Below are 17,431 nucleotides of genomic sequence, written 5' to 3'. Positions count from 1 at the left end.
TGTCTCAAAATATATTTAAATATATTGTTGAAGGCTGGATGTTGAACAGCATTTAACATGAACTTTCATAGTGTTGTATCTATGTTAAAACATTTTTTGTGTTTACCTAATGTAGTGTATTTCCAGTTTTGGAGCCACAGAATTCTTAATTAACAAATACTGTTGTTTCTACGATTTTCCTCTGTAAACTTATGAAATATTTTTATCACTCAACTTCTAGACCTCTCTTTAGAATTTAAAGTAACATTTAGGGATTGTATGTTTTTCCAGATTGCTATTTACCACATACATTCCCTTTTCTCACTCATAGTTAGAATAAGGTATGGAACTTGACTCAATTGATAATGCTTTCTGACTAATAACATCCTTAAAGCATGTTAAAACATTTAAAGTGAGGATGTAGTTTGTGATTACAGGTTCACATCATTGTCCATAAGCAAAATATCAGTTTTAAATATGCCCAAAGTCATCCTTATCTGATCTCCATTTTGTACCTGTTATTTGATTGTTTCTGGGCAGCTCAAAATTCTGGTTCTTAACTAATGGTCCCTGCTCTGGCTTAGATCAAAGTCATTCCGGGAAACCTTAGGTAGAGTTCAGTGTAATTATACCTTCAAAATGCAAAGCATTTTTTCTACACTTAGCACAGAAGTAACTGAGTTACATTCTTAGAGTTTTCAAAGAGCATACTTCAGTCAGTAATCTTTCATTATTTCTTGTATACTTCAGTGATAGAAATGCAGTGATATTGAGTGTTGACTTTGCTTACCAGTGCTCTTAAAATAATCAGCTTTCTTGCTCACAAGTATGAATGTAAATGTCTCATTTTTTAATGAGCATTGCCTTTTATTTCATCACTCAATAGATCTCATTTCAATCAATTGGTTTCTTTTCTCAGTTTAAAACAAAGTCCAGTTGAGGAAATCTTAAGATCATTAGCTATTTCTAGACCTTTTTCAAGTGTGTTTTCGGAATATATTGAGTGAATACCTTTTGGTTTATCTTAATTTAAAAAAAATAAGTCTTTGACTAGCTGGACTTTTTCTTTAAAAAAAAAATGTCAGTTTGTCATATTCTTCATTTCCCGCCGTGTGCTTTTTTTCTTTTCTTCTGTCTCTTCTCATTCTATAGATTCAGATCCAGGACATACAAGTGAAAATTGGGGGGAGAGACTAATATCTTCTTACAGGACATATTCAGGTAATTAGATTATCAGGTGTTCCTCCTTCAGTCAGTGGTTTTTGTCATATTTACTATTAATAATTGTTACTACAAACTAATTCAAAACCAGTCATTTCTAAGAAAGATGAAGGGATCCATTTAATTAAAGTAGTGAAACCTTATGAGTAACAATACCTTTCTAAAGCAAACTTGAATATTCTAAAATTTTTCAAGTTTTCATTAACCAGAAATTTGCATGCTTTCACAGGTAGCATGGAGACATATTCCAGATGCCATACACATGACAAATGACTCTGGTTTTCCTTCTTATCATATATTTTCAAAAGCAATATGGTGGCTTTATTGTATATGATAATGTGTATTTTCTGTAGGATAGTTACAAATGAGGGCAGATAAGTTCCAATAAATTTGACCTTTTCATTGCTCTTTTTTTCAGTCATTAACTCTGCTAAGTCAGCTGTAACTTGCCCTCATCTATCTAAGTTTTGAAAAGATAATTAGGGTCCTTTCTTCATTATAATTAGAGTTCTCCAGTCATATTACCTAGCATCTTATATGTTTGCACCAGTTTTAAAGGAAAACAAAATAACAGAATGGAGAAATGTTCTTTATAAAGTATGTTGGAATGTCTTTTCTTCTGTTGTAGCTGTATTTCATGTAAGTGTAGAGAGTATTTTACCATAGCTTATGCCAAAAGAATACAAAATAATGCAGGGGTACTATAATACTTTTAAAGATAAACCTTAAATGTATCCTTAAATACATAAAGACTGATCTTTTGAGTACTTTGTTTTATTTAGTATTCCTATCTGGGGTAGAAGATTCTTTTTTTATAATGTTCTAGTGTACTTAATCCCTAATAACTCAAGTGCCATATTTTACAATACAAAGTGGCTAACAAAAAAAATTGATAGTAACCTCCTATTATTATAAAGGAGTAATTAAACAGTCAAAAATAACTCCTGAAAAAACAACTGAATCTATATAGCATTATTCTGAATATGTTAATTTATTGTCACTGAAGTCACAAATGCATTTGACCTTAGTCATCTATGCCCTGTGGTTTCCAGTGTAACAGGAACATATTTGATAGCTGTCGCAGAATAGGAACCAACATAGTTTTCTCCTTGAGATTATTCATTTGTGAACTGGTTCTAGAGCAAAGACCTTTGTCTGCCCACAGAAGTTTGAAAATTAAGTGTCCGCCCACATACATATATATATATGTTTGAAAAAATATCAGTTAATAAACATCTATTAAGCACCTACTATGTTCCAGGCACTGTGCTAAGTGATAAAGATAAAAAAGAAAGACTCAAGAGAGGGCCTGCCCTCAAGGAACTCACAGTCTAATGAGGGAGACAACATGTAAACAACAATGTACAAACAAACTTATACTCACAAAGGATACATTGGAAATAATCAACAGGAAAGGCAGTAGAATTCCAGAGCATTGAGAAAGATTTCCTGTAGAAGATTGTGTTTTATCTAGGACTTGAAGCCAGAGAATCCAAGAGGTAGAAATGAGGAGGGGAGAACATTTTGGGCATGAGGGACAGCCAGTGAAAGTGGCCAGAGTCAAGAGATGGAGTTTCGTCGTCTAGAAATAGCAAGGAAGCCAGTATCACTAAATCACAGAGGGAAAAGAGAGAGCAAGGTAGGACACAAGAAATATAGGGAGGGCATGCTGCTCCCTTTGAAGTTTTGAGCCTTCCCTCTATGTAAAATAACTATCTATTTCAATAGAAAACAACATTTTCAGACATTAAAAGTATATGTTATTAAGAGAGTAACAGGAACTGCCAGTAAGTGCCCAACCCTTATGAGTATACACAGAATGTTTGGCCTGATAAACTCCTCAACGTGGATTTTGGAGCATATACAGGTATTTGGTAACTGTCTTTGATCTACTTGCTGTGTGTCTTTTTGATTGGTTGCTGAGCCAGAACTGGGTATGTATATATAAAAGACTCCTGCAAAAGGCAGGAGTGAAAGGCTATGGAGTGAAGCAAATAAGCTGCTTTGAGTGCAGAAAGGGCCTTAGTCCTCTCTCACCTGGGGCCAAGGCCTTGAGCACCAAGCCTTCCTGGGCAACATGAAACTATGTGAAATATGGCCTAGGTCTGGGTGAGAGAAATTTAAGGCCCCCCTCTCTCCCAGAAGTACACAGCAGCTTGTCCTCTTCACTTTAATAACACAACCAGATAAGAAAAAGGTTTATTTCCCCTCCCTCTTTCCCTTCCTACCTGTGATTTTGTATACACACCAATGACTGAGCAGCCAATCAAAAAGGCACATGGAAAGTGGACTGGAAATAGTCATAGAATACATCTTCATGCTCCAAAGTCTGCATAAGCAATTACGTCAGGACCAGCATTCTATGCTTACTAATAAGGGCTGAGATTTCAATGGCCAAGAAGTAATATTTAAAACTGTCTCTTCTACTCTAGACAGCTACACAGCCTGCATACCTCTGATCCTGGCTTTGAATGTGTTCCAAAGAAGAAAACTTCTATCCTTTAAATCCCCTGCTTGACTATGATAGAACATCGTACTGTTTTTTTGGAGGGTGGGGTGAGAAAAGGGGAGATGAGAATTGGTAAGAAGGATTGGAGGTGGAGGTGGCTCAGCAATCCAAGACTGGGATTTTCTTTACTTCTGAACCTGCATCTACAAAAAGATATTGGAAGAGCTACAAAGTTCATTTCTCTATAGTTGTCTTTGAAGAGTTAAGTGAATCTTTTGGATTTTTTTGAAGTCTTAAAGACTTCTGGAAGGCTCAGGGGAAAAATACTTTTAGTTATTTGGCATTTTATGACAAACTACCCATTCATCAATGTGCCTAGATTGATAATCTGAAAATGTATTAACTGCAGTATTGAGGGTAGATGTTACATTTTTATACATACCTGACCTATTCAAAAGGCTGGTACCTACATGTTTCAGTACTTGGAACTTCTGAATCTAATTTTTTTCCCCTCCTCTGTAAGAGAGTATATTGGCTTTTGAGTTGAAAATCATGAAGGGAAACATTATTAGACTCACAAAAGACATATTGAAAATAGTCCAGGGGCAGCTAGGTGGTGCAGTGGATAGAGCACCAGCCCTGGAGTCAGGAGGACCTGAGTATGAATCTGACTTCAGACACAACACTCACTAGCTCTGTGACTCTGGGCAAGTCATTTAACCCCAGTTGCCTCACACACACACAAAAAGTCCAAATCCTTTGGAGTACTATAAAGTTGAAAAAGCACATTTTAGGATATAATATTTTAATGATCTTCTTACATCTAGTAGTAATGACAGGTATTATAATATTGTATCTGCAAATTGTTGTGATAATTTTGAGGCAGCTAGGTAACTCAGTGGATAAAACACCAGGCCTGAAGTCAGGAAGTCCTGAGGTCAAATACAGCTTTGGACACTTAATAGCTGTGTGACCATGGGCAAGTCACTTAACTTCTTTTGTCCTTAATTTCCTCATCTGTAAAATGAGGATAATAATTACACTTACTTTTCAGGGTTGTTGTGAGGACCAAACAAGGAATAATTGTAAAGCACTTAACACAGTGCTTGGCACATAGTACTGTTTGTGTTAGTTATTGTCATTTTTATTATTAGATACTTCTCAACATGTTATCTAGATACTTTTTACATGTTTTTTTTAACTTCCATCACCAGAATTTTATTAGTGCCTGTTATGTGCTAATTACTAGAAATGCATTACTGCCCAAAAAATATTAAAGCAGATAAATTGTAAAAACCAATAACCAAATGAAGGAAAAATATAGAATTCAAGTGAATGCTAGGAATATTTTCTCTCCTGCTATATAGTCTTCTACTTCATATGTACCCCTGATACATCAAATATAGAATATTGAAGCCAAGCAGGACTCTAAAGATCATTCATGAGAATTTGAATTTGTGCTTGAATATGTGCTACATTCCCATTAAATTGTGTTCTATTTTCCAAAATCTGTATTTTTATTTTAAAAACATTTTACAAAAGAAATTTCATTCATCAAGCAAATATATGTCATTTTGAAAAAGAGAAAATAAAATCAGAAAGTATTGATATGATTAAAGGCCTTTAAAGGAAATATTAAACCTTTTTTTAAAAAATTGCTACTTACTAGATTTTACTTCAAATAAAACATAAATTGTTGATAACGTGATGATACCTTACATAACTAATTTTGATTATGTTAATGACATAACAATAAATTAATTACATTTCCTTAAATTTAAGTTCATTAGCATTGAAACTTATTACAAAGGCATATATATTATTTATGTTCCTTAATAGTAGTTAAGTGACAAAGGCATTAGCAAAATTACTGGAAAAATTGTTCAGATTCAAAGAAAGTTATCTGATACCATGATTGTAAAATAATTTGTTTAGTATTTTTCAGAGTAGTTTTATTAATGATCTCAGAATTAGGATAAATAGTCACTGATCATTTTTTAAGCACCTATTATATACCAGGCACTATGCTGTGCACTGGGGATACAAAAAGAGTCAAAAGACAATTCCTGATTTCAAGAAGTTCCAATCTAATGAGAGAGACAACAAACAAATATATTCTAACAGGCTATGTACAGATACATTGGAAATATAAACTAGGAATTTATCATTTGCACTAAATTTTTTTTTAAATGGTACAAGGATTTTAGAAATAGAAGAAATGAGAAACATTGAACAGGAATTGAAGATGTATTTAATTTTTACAGACTTAAGGTAATTGAACCTTAATAATAAGGAATATTTTTAGAAGAAAATTATATCAAGACACATTTAAATGATTAATGAGTTTGGGCCACTGTCCCTTGGCTAATTGGTTCTGGGATCTGGGAGACCCACCAGTCTTTCTAGGCTAGTAGAATTTCATTCCATAGCACTCTAATCTACTAAATCGTACATTGGAAGAATTAATGTGATCCTTTAAGTGTTTAACTTAGTCTTGAGGAGTAGCTCAGTGATCAATAACATCAAACTAAGTACTCACTGACATGAAAACAAAGTTATAATATTTGAAAATACTTAGGGAACTGAGACTAATGAGGATGAAGTAGTTCCATAGATATATAGAATTAGCTCCTGTGGCTGTAGAGATGGGATTGAGAACAAGTGCAAATACAATACATTTTGGAATAAACAGAAGTAGGACCCAAGTCCAGTTTAGATCTAGGCACTAGCTAATGATGAAATGCCAGATATGTCTGATATGAGTCAAAATACAGGCAGAGTTACAGGAAAAGGTATCAGGTAAGGTATGATCAATTACAGGGAGAGTCACAATGTGGTTCATGATGAAGAGATGAAGGAATCAGAAATGGAAGACTGAGGCTGTGCAGGGTGAACAAATTATTTTAACAGCTTTTTCTTAGGTGGTGGGATAGTCCTACCCTGATATTAGTACACTGCCCAGTTCTTCAATAAACAAAAATACCTTTAGAGCCTCAAAATCTGGTAGGCTTATAACAGCTGCTTTACCACAGGTATCTTGTAAGCAGAAAAATATTCTTAGGACAGATGATAGGCTCCCTACACTACTAAGTTATAATGATTTTCTTTTTCTTTCACTCTTTCACTCTCATCCCCATCAGGTTCCTTATTTCTAGTCTTATTTATCCAAGGTAAACAATACCTTTCCAGAATCCTATCATGTTTGATCTGGAAAACACCTTAATGATCATCTCATACAGGCCCAGAGAAGTAGGGAGATTATCTTATTTGCACCATTACACAATTAAACTCTGGCACCAAATCTCATACTCTTTCTAATAAATCATATTTCTTCTTCCCTTTCCCCAATCCCACACACAGTACCTTTTCCCTGGCAAAGTGGTGATGGACCTTGGCTTACTGGGATCTTTTCACTCGAAGGTCTGAAACAACCTCAGGGTACATAGTTAGCAGGCTTCTAGCTCTATTTCTTGGATCTGTAATCCTTCAAGTATAGAAGGTACCAAAACCTTTTCTTTTGCTATTGAAATATAGAAAGATTTATATTTCATACTTGAATCACTTTGCACCTTGGCCTACTATAGGGGAAAGAATCATAATCATGGGGCATAGAAGATGAGGCCAACCTAGTCAAGACAAGGAGGGGTCAGTATGTTGAGCAAAATCAGTAAGTGGGTATCCCCAGAGGATAGAAAACTGCTGCCCACACTTCCTCAGAAGAAAGGTAGTATTGGGGGCAGCTAGGTAGCGCAGTAGATAGAGCACTGACCCTAGAGTCAGGAGGGCCTGAGTTCAAATCCGGCCTCAGACACATGATACTCACTAGCTGTGTGACCTTGGGCAAGTCACTTAATCCCAATTGCCTCGCCAAAAAGCAAAAAAAAAAAAAAGAAAAGTAGTATTAACCAGTATACACTTCCAAATCCTTTCCCTGTCTTGTGTTTGGAATTTTTTCCCCTCACTAGATGGACTCTCTGACTGTCTCCAATGTCAAAGTGGCTCTTGATTCAGAAAGTTAAACACTTCCAAGACTTGGTTCTAAAAGCCTTGTAGGACCTAGAACTTCCAAGAGAACCCCTCTGCCCCCCCAAAAATCTTTTTTTTTGAGCAGCCCCATGTATTTGTTACTATTCAGAACAGGTTTCTTGGAAATGTCCTTGTCCTTGAAAATTTTTGGACTTCTATGAATATTAGCTGGAGAGTACCACTCAAACAGAAAGAATCTGGAACCTTTACCTAAGACATTCTGTAATCTATACTGAGCTATCAATTGATAATTGCAATCTTAGAACACCCTGGGACTTTCTGTAGTTATTTTTCATGGTGAGAACTGTCTAAAATGTCTTGAATTCCTTGTTTATGAAAACATGGAAGAGCTTTATTAGATCAACCAAAATAGCTGTGAAATTATAGGGTTATCACATTCAAAGAAAAATATAATGTGTGTGGGGGGCTTGATAGGACAACAGTTAAGGGGAAAGATTATAGATTATCAAAAGCAAGGAAGATTAAATTGTGTAAAATTAAGAAATGAGGAAAGAAACTATTATTTAAGGCTGTTAAAATTTGATAGAATAAATCATTAAAATGCAAAATGCTCTCAGAATTAGTAATTTAGCTAATATATTCTGCCTGTGAACTCTAAACAAAGTTAAAAATCTTTAAGAAGCATTAAGTTCAAAAGATGCTTTATTCTCTAATTAGGGAGTTCTATATTAAAGTGTACTTTGAACTCATATATAAAAAAGGTCCTTCCAAAAGTTCAAACAGAAGTTTGCATTTCTTATGCATGTGTACAGGGTTTTCCAAAAATCTCAGTGCAGTTTTAAACTTTAATAGTTTAAATACTTTTTAAAGGTTCACTAATCCTTTTTCTTTGAATGCTTAACTTTCATAATCATGCATATGTATTAATATTTCCAGAGAAAGAAGGCCCAGAGAAGAAGAAAACCAAAAAAGAGTCTGGAAATAAGAAATCAACACCTGTTAGCATTCTTTTTGGTTACCCTTTATCTGAACGCAAACAGATGGCCCTTGTAATGCAGATGACAGCAAGAGACAACAGTCCAGGTGAGGACTTTAAATTCCTATAAATTATTCCTTTGGTTTTCCTCGGTAATACAATCCAAAGTTTACGCATTAAAATAAAAACTTTAAATATATGAACCTTTTCTTGCAATTGCTTTTAGCATTTTGAAATTAGTGCATATATTTATTAATATTGTTTTTGTAGTCATGTTTTTATATTTTTAAAGATTAAGTAACTTCTAAGAATTCTGAGAGGTTATGCTTTTATATTAATGTACTATCAGTAGTAGTAGAGTAAGAAAATTTCAATGATTTTCTTTCACTAGTTCATGAAAATGTTGTGTAATTTTTCCTATAAATACCTCAGATTTTTTAAAAGCTTTCATAAAATCATTTCTAAATTTGAAAATTTCCATCCTTCAGTTCATTGGCTTCCTACTAATGCTATCTTGAAAAAGAAACATAATTCATTTTTTCTATTAATTCCTTAATAATATACTATACCAATATTCTTTGTACTTTAAACCTTATAATCAAATCAGAATATACAATTCTTAGGAGTCCAGTTTACTGTCATTTCTAACAGTATGAGTATACTTACAAATTAATCATCTTTTAATCAAATCAGATGACAGCTTAATTTCATATCAGCACTTCTATGGATCCATTGTGAATATGTCCTTCAAGTGGTAGAGATTATACAATCCATACATGACAGTTCCCCTTGTGTAATTTTTGTCTGGATTCTTTCATAGACTCTTCCACAGACAGTTTACTCTGTGTTCCAGAGATTATCCCCTCAGTCTCAGAAGAAGAGACAATGCCCAGGACAGAGCTCTGGAGTACATTTTCTGAGAGACAGCATAGATTGGGGAATAATGATCTGAGCATGGAATTAGAAAGACTTGTGTTCCAATGCTGCCTTAGGTACTTTCTAGATATGCATGCATAGACTAGTCATCCTCTTGAAGCCTCTGTTTTCCTATCTGTAGTTGGGGACAATAGCAGATACAGTACCTTATTCATAATGTCATTGTGCGGCTTAAGTGAAATAATGTGTATATAAAGTTTATTGAAAACTTTAAAGCACTGTGTGAATGTCCAAGAAGCAGTATGGCATCATGGACAGAGACCTGGACTTGGTACCCAGGAAACCCTAGTTCAAGTTCTTCTACTGACACATTCCAGCTTTATGACCCAGGAGGAAATACCAAGCAGGCAGTTCAAGAAAGGACTGGAGTGAAGACTGGATATGAAGATTTAGGAGTCATCTGCATGGAGATGAAATTGAATGCTTGAGAAGCACGTGTAGAGAAGCATGTGAGAAGCATGAGCTGAGAAGACAGTGTAAAGAAAGAAGAGGAGAGAACACTCAGGACAGAGCCCTGGAGTATACCTAGGCATAAAGGAAAGGATATAGCTGATGAGGCTGCAAAGGAAATCTGGATAGGAAGATATCCAGAAGTGATAGTAGTATAAAAATCCAGGGAGAAAAAAGTGTTCAGAAGGAGGGGATTGTCAACAGCATGAACTGCTACACAGAGATCCAGAAGGATGAAGACTGAGGAAAGGCCAATAGATTTAGCAATTTGAAGATCGTCGGTAGATTGCTTCAGAGTCTTTTCACAGTTAACTGTGGTTGCCTTTGTCATCCTAATATATGCACAAAACAACATTTCTGAAAACATCGTGCTAGGAGCAAGCACACAACCTTGCTTCACCCCATTGGTGACTGGGAAAGTACAAAAGCATCATCTATTATCCAGAACCCAGGCAAGCATGCCATCATAAAATTGATGTAGAATACTGATGAACTCCTCTGGGCAACCCAATTTTGACATAATTTTCCACAAACCCTCACTACTGACAGTATTAAAGGCCTTTGTCACATTAACGAACATTGTATACAGACTTCTGTTCTTTTCTTGGCATTTCTCCTAGAGTTGTCTAGCAGCAAACACCAGATCATCCATTCCTCAGCCCTTTCTGAAGCCACACTGGCTCTTAGGTAGATGACCATCTTCTAGGCGAAAGATGAGCCTATTAAGGAAGATTCTAACAAGAATCTTGCCAACATCGACTAAGAGAGAGACCCCCTTGTGATTGTCACAGGACAATTTATTTCCTTTACCTTTATAGAGATGGGCAGTGGAAGCATCCTTAAACTCTTGGAGGATAGCCACCTCTTGCCATAAAACCTGGAAAATTTCAAAAAACTTTTGTATGAGCAGCGAACCCCCCACTTTCTAAATCTCAGCTGGAATAGAATCAGCACCAGGCACTTTGCCACGTGAGAGGAGCCTAATGGCTCAAAATACTGACTGCTCCTTGTCTTGACTAGGTTGACCTCTTCTTCAATTGGAAACTTGGCTAGAAAGGGATTGACTTTAACCTGAGGTATAGGGTCAGTGGCTTCTGAATTGGGTCAGTTACCACACTGATGGTAAATTATTTAACTTGAAAAGGCTGCAAGCCAAGATTAAAGTGGAGAGAGAATTGGGGCGTGATTTTTTGTTGTCAGATGATTATGTACTCATTGCAGCCTATAAAGCTGAGATACAACAAAGTATGGATTGATTTTCTGCTGCTGTACTAATTTTAGCCTAACAATTAACACCAAAAAAACAGGTTCTCTACCAGCCAGCACCACACCATCCATATGTGAAACCATCAGTTGCAGCAAATTGAGAAATATTGAATTCTGTGGATAAGTTCACCTACCTTGTCAGTATATTTTCCAGGTATATACACATAGATGGTGAGGTTGATGCATGCATTGCCATAGCTAACTCAGTGTTTGGGAAGCTCTGAAGGAGAAGTGTGGGAGGTAAGAGGTATTAGACTGCCTACCAAACTGAAGGTCTACTGACCTCATTATTGTATGCCTATGAAACCTGGACAGTAGACCAGTACCATGCCAGGAAACTTAATCACTTCCATTTGAATTGTCTTAAGAAGATTCTGTCTGGCAAAATAAGGTACCAGACACTGAAATCCTTTCTTTAGCTAAACAGCCAGCCATTCAAACTCTACCACAGAGAGCTGATTGACTTGTCACATTGTTTGAATGCCAAACGTGCATTGGCCTAAAAGCCCTTTTACAGAGAACTCATGCAAGGCAAGCATTCACCTGGAGGTCAGAAGACATGCTACAAGGACATTCTCAAGGCTTCTCTAAAGAACTTTGGAATTGATTGTGCGACATGGGAGAAACTTACAAAGGACCAACCAGCCCAAAGTGCCCACATCAAAGAAGGTGCTGTGCACTATGAGTGAAGCAGAAGTAGCTCAAAAGAAACATGAGATGCACAAATTTAGAGACATCTCCCCTCCAAATGTTCACGTGGACTATTTGTGCCCATACAAGTCTTCCAAGCTCATATTGATTTAATCAGCCACAGTCAGACACACTGTACCTTGACTCCAACATAGTGATGTCATTTTAGTTCTCTTCAAGAATGAAGGACAACAGTATGCACAAGAAACCATTAGAGGAGACTCTTTAAAGTAGTATTTTGCCCTGCTATTAAATGCTTCTTTTTTTCTAGTTAGTAAATATCATGGGATCTTGGATTCTCTATGATTTTCAGGTACTTGCATGATTCTAAAGGTCTGCTGTAAAAAAATATCCTGTACTACGAGCTGTTCCCCCATAGATAAGTAATCAAAGAATTTGACAAGGTAATTTTGAAAAGAACTGTCAACAACCATAGAAAAATATGTTCTAGATCAGTATTAATAGTGATTCAGTTTAAAACAACTCTGAAGTTTCACCTTACATCCATCAAATGAAGATCAATAAATCAAAGTATTTATCAAGCACCTACTAATTGCCAGGAGCTGTGCTTAGGCACTGGGGATACAAGGAAAAAGAATAAAACAAGCTGTACTTGTAATGAGTGTACGTTCTAATGGGGAGGAAACAAGTACATATAAAAACATATACAACATGTGGTGGTAGTTGTATAAGTAGAAAGAATGGGTCAGATGCAAGAGATGTGAAGGTAGAAACAGCAAGTGTTGGCAACTTATAGATAATATAGAGTGAGGAAAAGTCCAAGATAAATAATACTGAGGCTATGAAACCTGGGAGACTAGAAGAATGATGGTGTCTTGGAGAGATATAGGGAAGTTTCGGGGGGGGAATAAAGAAAAAAACAAAAAATAGAGAAGTTTGGATGACGAGAGAGTTTGAAGGCAAGATAAATTCAATTTTGGATATGTTGAGTTCAAGATAATCTCTGGGACATCCAGTTTGGAATGTCCAGTGGACAAGACCGAGTTTAGGAAAGAGAATGAAGTTGGATATATAGATCTGAGAGTTGTCTGCAGAGATAATAGTAGCTAATGAGGCTACTAACTAAGAAAGAATAAAGAGGAAGAGGAAAAGATATTCTGGAACAGAACCTTGAGAAATTCCCATAGTCAGTAGGTGTGATATAGATAATGAGCTAGCAAAGAAGACTAAGGAGGTCATATAGTTAGGAAACAAACCCAAAGAGGAAAGTGTCTCCAGGAGAAGAGGATGGTCAGTAGTGTCAAATGTAGCAGAGAAATCAAGAAGAATGAGGACTGAAAAAAGACCATTGGATCTGGCAGTTAAGGGAACATTGGTATATCATTGCAACACATGTGTTCCATACACTGCAGTTACCTTCATTATGGTCTTTTTGCTTATTTTTATCATGAGCATTATAAGACAAAATAAAGTGGCCCATGAAATTGGTAAATCATAAAAATAAATTTAATAGGAATAAAAGTAACATCTTAGATGTTACTGAGGCAGAGGTTAAATTAACCTGTTCCATAGCCAGTAAGTGTCTGAAGCTAGATCTGAGCTCAGATCTTTCTGACACCAGGCCCAGTACTCTACACATTGTGCCACCCAGCTTCCTACAAGTATAAGAAAACAGCAGTGTTTCTAGACAGTTTCTCTGAAAAAAGATCTCACCGAGCTCCATATGAATCTTCAGTGTGATATGGCAACCAAGAAAGTTAATAGTCTTTGCATTTAGAAAAGTGTAATGCCCGGGAGTAGAGAGATGATCCTACTTTGCTTTGTCCCAGTCAGACTGCAGATCTTTTTTTTTTTTAAGTTCTGGATATCACAAACATTGATAAGCTGGAGAACAACCGAAATTAAAAGGTCCTAGAAATCTTTGTCACGTGAGGATGAATTGAGAGAAATGAGGGTGGAAAGAGCCAAGATGTCAGAGTAGCAGAAAAAGTAAAACTGAGCTCTTCCATAATAATCACAGGGAGTCATTTTTCTAGTACAGTTTAGCAAAAGGAGATAGAGAGCTCTGCTGGCACTAGGGACCAAGCTTTCAAACTGGCTGATAGTGGCTGAGCCTAGCAGCAGTCTACTGGAATTCCAGTCAGGAATGATTGCATAGATAGATGTGTTTCTCAGACCCAAACTCCAGTGAGGGAATTGTAGAGTTTAAATTAGGAGGACAATGGTTAGACTTTGCTCTGAATCAGACCACTTTAGGAGCACTGAAAACTTGCAGGTCCATAGCTACAGCTATCCCTAGTTCCTAGAATAACACAACATTCAGTACCCTAAGAAAGCAGTAGGACCCAAGAGGACAGAAGATCAGTCTGGACGTTTTTCTCCACAAGTACACAGATCTTATCCCTAACATTACTGGATATGCTGTAGGGGGAATTCTTTTTTAGGTATGGAATTAGATGTCTTCTGAGTTCCTTCCCAAGGCTGAGATGCTGTAATTCTTACATTTTAAAAATGTGAATTATAAAAAGAATATATAATTACAAGAGCATACATATTTTCAAGTAAAACTTTATGGATATATGTGTTCTGTATCAAGGGTCAGCAAACTAGGACCTGAGAGTCAAATCCAGCCCTACCACAGGCTGTGACCTAAGAATGATTTTTATATTTTTAAATACAATAAAATTTAATTTTGTTAGCTTACTAAATGGCCTATAGAAACAAGTGGTGGGCTAGATTTTGCCCCTTAACCGTAGTTTGCTAACCTCTTATTCTATATCATTAGGAATTTACATATTCCTTTTGTACATTCATTCGTGGGTCAGATTTAAGAGTTAAATGGTAAACTTCTCCACACACAAAAAAAGGCAGCTGAAAGAACTCCTGGCCTAGACATCTGCTTTACTAGCTGTATAAAATGTTTGAAATTAATCTACACAGTTATTGGGGGCATCTTTGATGAGAACATTAGAAGCAAAAAGGTGGATTTTCACAAGTGCTGGCCTGGAGTTAGCAAGACACATCTCCCTAAAATCAAATCTAGCCTCAGAGACTAACTGCGTGACACTGGACAAATCACTTAACCTGGTTTGCCTCAGTTTCCTCATCTGCAAAATGAACTGGAGAAGAAAATGGCAGACCACTCCACTATCTCTGCCAAGAAGATCCCTGATGGGGTCATGAAGAGTTGGACATGACTAAAAATGACTGAACAACAAATTTTTTACATCACAGAATTGACTGAAAATTGTACAGATCACAAGATTTCCCTGTGCTAATTTTTTTGCTTGCTATAAGAAAGCTTTTGATACATTAGAACAAAACTACTACCTAAAATGCTTCCTCCACCAAATTGATCCTTTTCATGTCAAATTAATACAGTATTCCTTGAACAACAGAAATTACCTTCTTCAGACATCTGATCCTTAATATCAAATGAGTCACAAAATGGAAACATTCCTGCTGTTTGCCCCTGTTATGGAGGAGGTCCAGAGCAGCATCCAAGTTGAAGAGGATTTCCTATAAATAGTAATACCCTTCAGTTGTGTTTGTGGATAACATTTTATCAGTTTCATCAACCCCCAGAATAATGCAGAACCTTTTGGATAATATCTATAATCACTCAAAAAAAGAGTTTGACCTAACATCCACACCAGAAAAACTAACTGGATGAAGAATGCTTTTTTTGTTAGGCTGTAACATACAATAGAATGGATAACCTATAGAATTTGTCCATCACTGTATGTATGTGTATGTTACACATGCGTATGTATAGGCAAAGCATTACAAATGAACAATGAGCTAGTCTCACAGTTGAACAGGAGGAGAGTAGGCTAGGTTTAGCCTTTGGAAATTGCTATGTAAACATGTTTTTAATACTAATATTCTTCTAGTGTTGTAAGACAGTGAATCATGAAATATACTATAGTTTCCACAGAAGTGAAACTGAGATCACCAATAACTCAATGAAAAGGCTTATGTATGAACAGGTGGTAGTATACTGCAGTTATGAAAGAGATGATTTACTTAGAAAATCCTGGGGAATCAGCAAAGATACAGATTGAGATTAATAGCTTCAGCAAAGTGGCAGGCTATAAAATAAACCCTCAAAAATCAATAGCAGTTCTATATTATAATAATTTAAAAATCCAATTATCAATAATAGGAAAATCTGATTCAAAATTACTACAAAAGGCCTAAAATATTGAGAGATCAATTTGCCAAAAATACACAAAATACTTACATAGATTCAATTTTAAAGTGCTCCTTAAATCACAACTTAAAATGGAGGAACAATCAGTGCTCAGAGCTAAACGTGCCAATATAAAAATGGCAATACTACCAAAGTTAAAGTTTTAATACTATATCAAACTATAAAAGGGATACTTCATAGAACATGATATATAATAATAACAAAATTCATTTGGTGAAATAAAAGATGTAGATCACTGGGGAAATTAGAGGTGGGGAGGAAAGGGAATAGCACCTTCAGACCTCACATGATATTATGCAGCAGTATTTAAAAAATAGAAGAGAAGATCAATGACATAGACTAGACAATAAACCTAAAAGCATACTTAGGAAAGAACTTCTTCTATATCCATAACTGCTGGGAAACCTGGAAAGCAGTCTGGCAGAAATTAAGCTTAGACCAACATCTTATGTCATATTCCACAATAAGTTCAAAATGGTTATGTAACCTTATATTAAAGATTGTACCATAAAAATTAAGGAGAAGCGATATAAAGGGTTCCATCAAGTAAATATTTGAATATAAAAAAGATAGAACAATAACATGATGAGTAAGAGATAACTGATGGACAATCTCCACATTTCATTGGTATTCTGTTAACATCGAACATCCCCTGAAGGAATTTTAATATCTAATAGGTTGGAAAGGAATCTCTAAGCTAGACCTGTAGGAGAACCTGGGCAAAAAACAAAGGGCTGGCAAGCATGGATGGGTTGCAATCTTTACTGTTGATGGGAATACCTATATTCATGAGATCATAGATCTATTCAAGCATTTCAGTATAAAGCTTTAAAAATATCTGATTTCCTGTTAGTCTACAGATAAACTTGCAGACTTGAGTTCTATTTCTATTTATTTGAATTTTATTTCTATTTTGCCTAAAGTTACTTCAGTTTCTTTGCATTTGGCATGATAAGTATTATATGATATTATGTGTAGGTTAGCAAATTTATGAATAGCAAGAATATTGTTCAGTTTTATTTCTTGACAGCATTTTTTTCTATACCTATTAAAATACACAAAGGACTTTGCTTTAAAGAGGTACATAGCACACAATTCTCTTCATAGATATTTTGATTAGTCTTCTAAAGAGTTCTAAGCTATATTTTAAACTTGTTTAAATCCTTAGCTCTACTAAATTTCTACTCCAATGTCTCATCATGTTGTGACACAGAGTGCAACTCCTTTGTGTTTTCTCTTCTGGTGCATTTCATATACCTTTTTCTCATGAATCTATCACAAAAGATATACACAACTTGATGGA

At 35.6% G+C, this 17,431-nt stretch overlaps 1 protein-coding gene across 3 annotated transcripts in view; it reads left to right on the top strand.

The window, feature by feature from the left end:
- LOC114053839 (ankyrin repeat domain-containing protein 12-like) overlaps positions 1-17,431 on the top strand; it is a 190,164-nt gene that overhangs the window by 102,503 nt on the left and 70,230 nt on the right. For 2 of the 3 annotated variants that reach the window (XM_027876962.1, XM_027876961.1), the window contains 2 exons: positions 1,132-1,200; positions 8,573-8,719. In XM_027876962.1, the coding sequence (XP_027732763.1) occupies positions 1,132-1,200; positions 8,573-8,719 (216 nt within the window). The remainder of the gene's footprint in view (positions 1-1,131; positions 1,201-8,572; positions 8,720-17,431) is intronic. The other variant, XM_027876963.1, reaches the window with a different exon arrangement.

This window comes from Vombatus ursinus, unplaced genomic scaffold, assembly GCF_900497805.2.
Source record: "Vombatus ursinus unplaced genomic scaffold, bare-nosed wombat genome assembly UNPS02014812.1, whole genome shotgun sequence".
NCBI lineage: Eukaryota > Metazoa > Chordata > Mammalia > Diprotodontia > Vombatidae > Vombatus > Vombatus ursinus.
The sequence above is the reverse complement of the archived record's forward strand: the minus strand, read 5'-3'. Positions and strand labels throughout refer to the sequence as shown.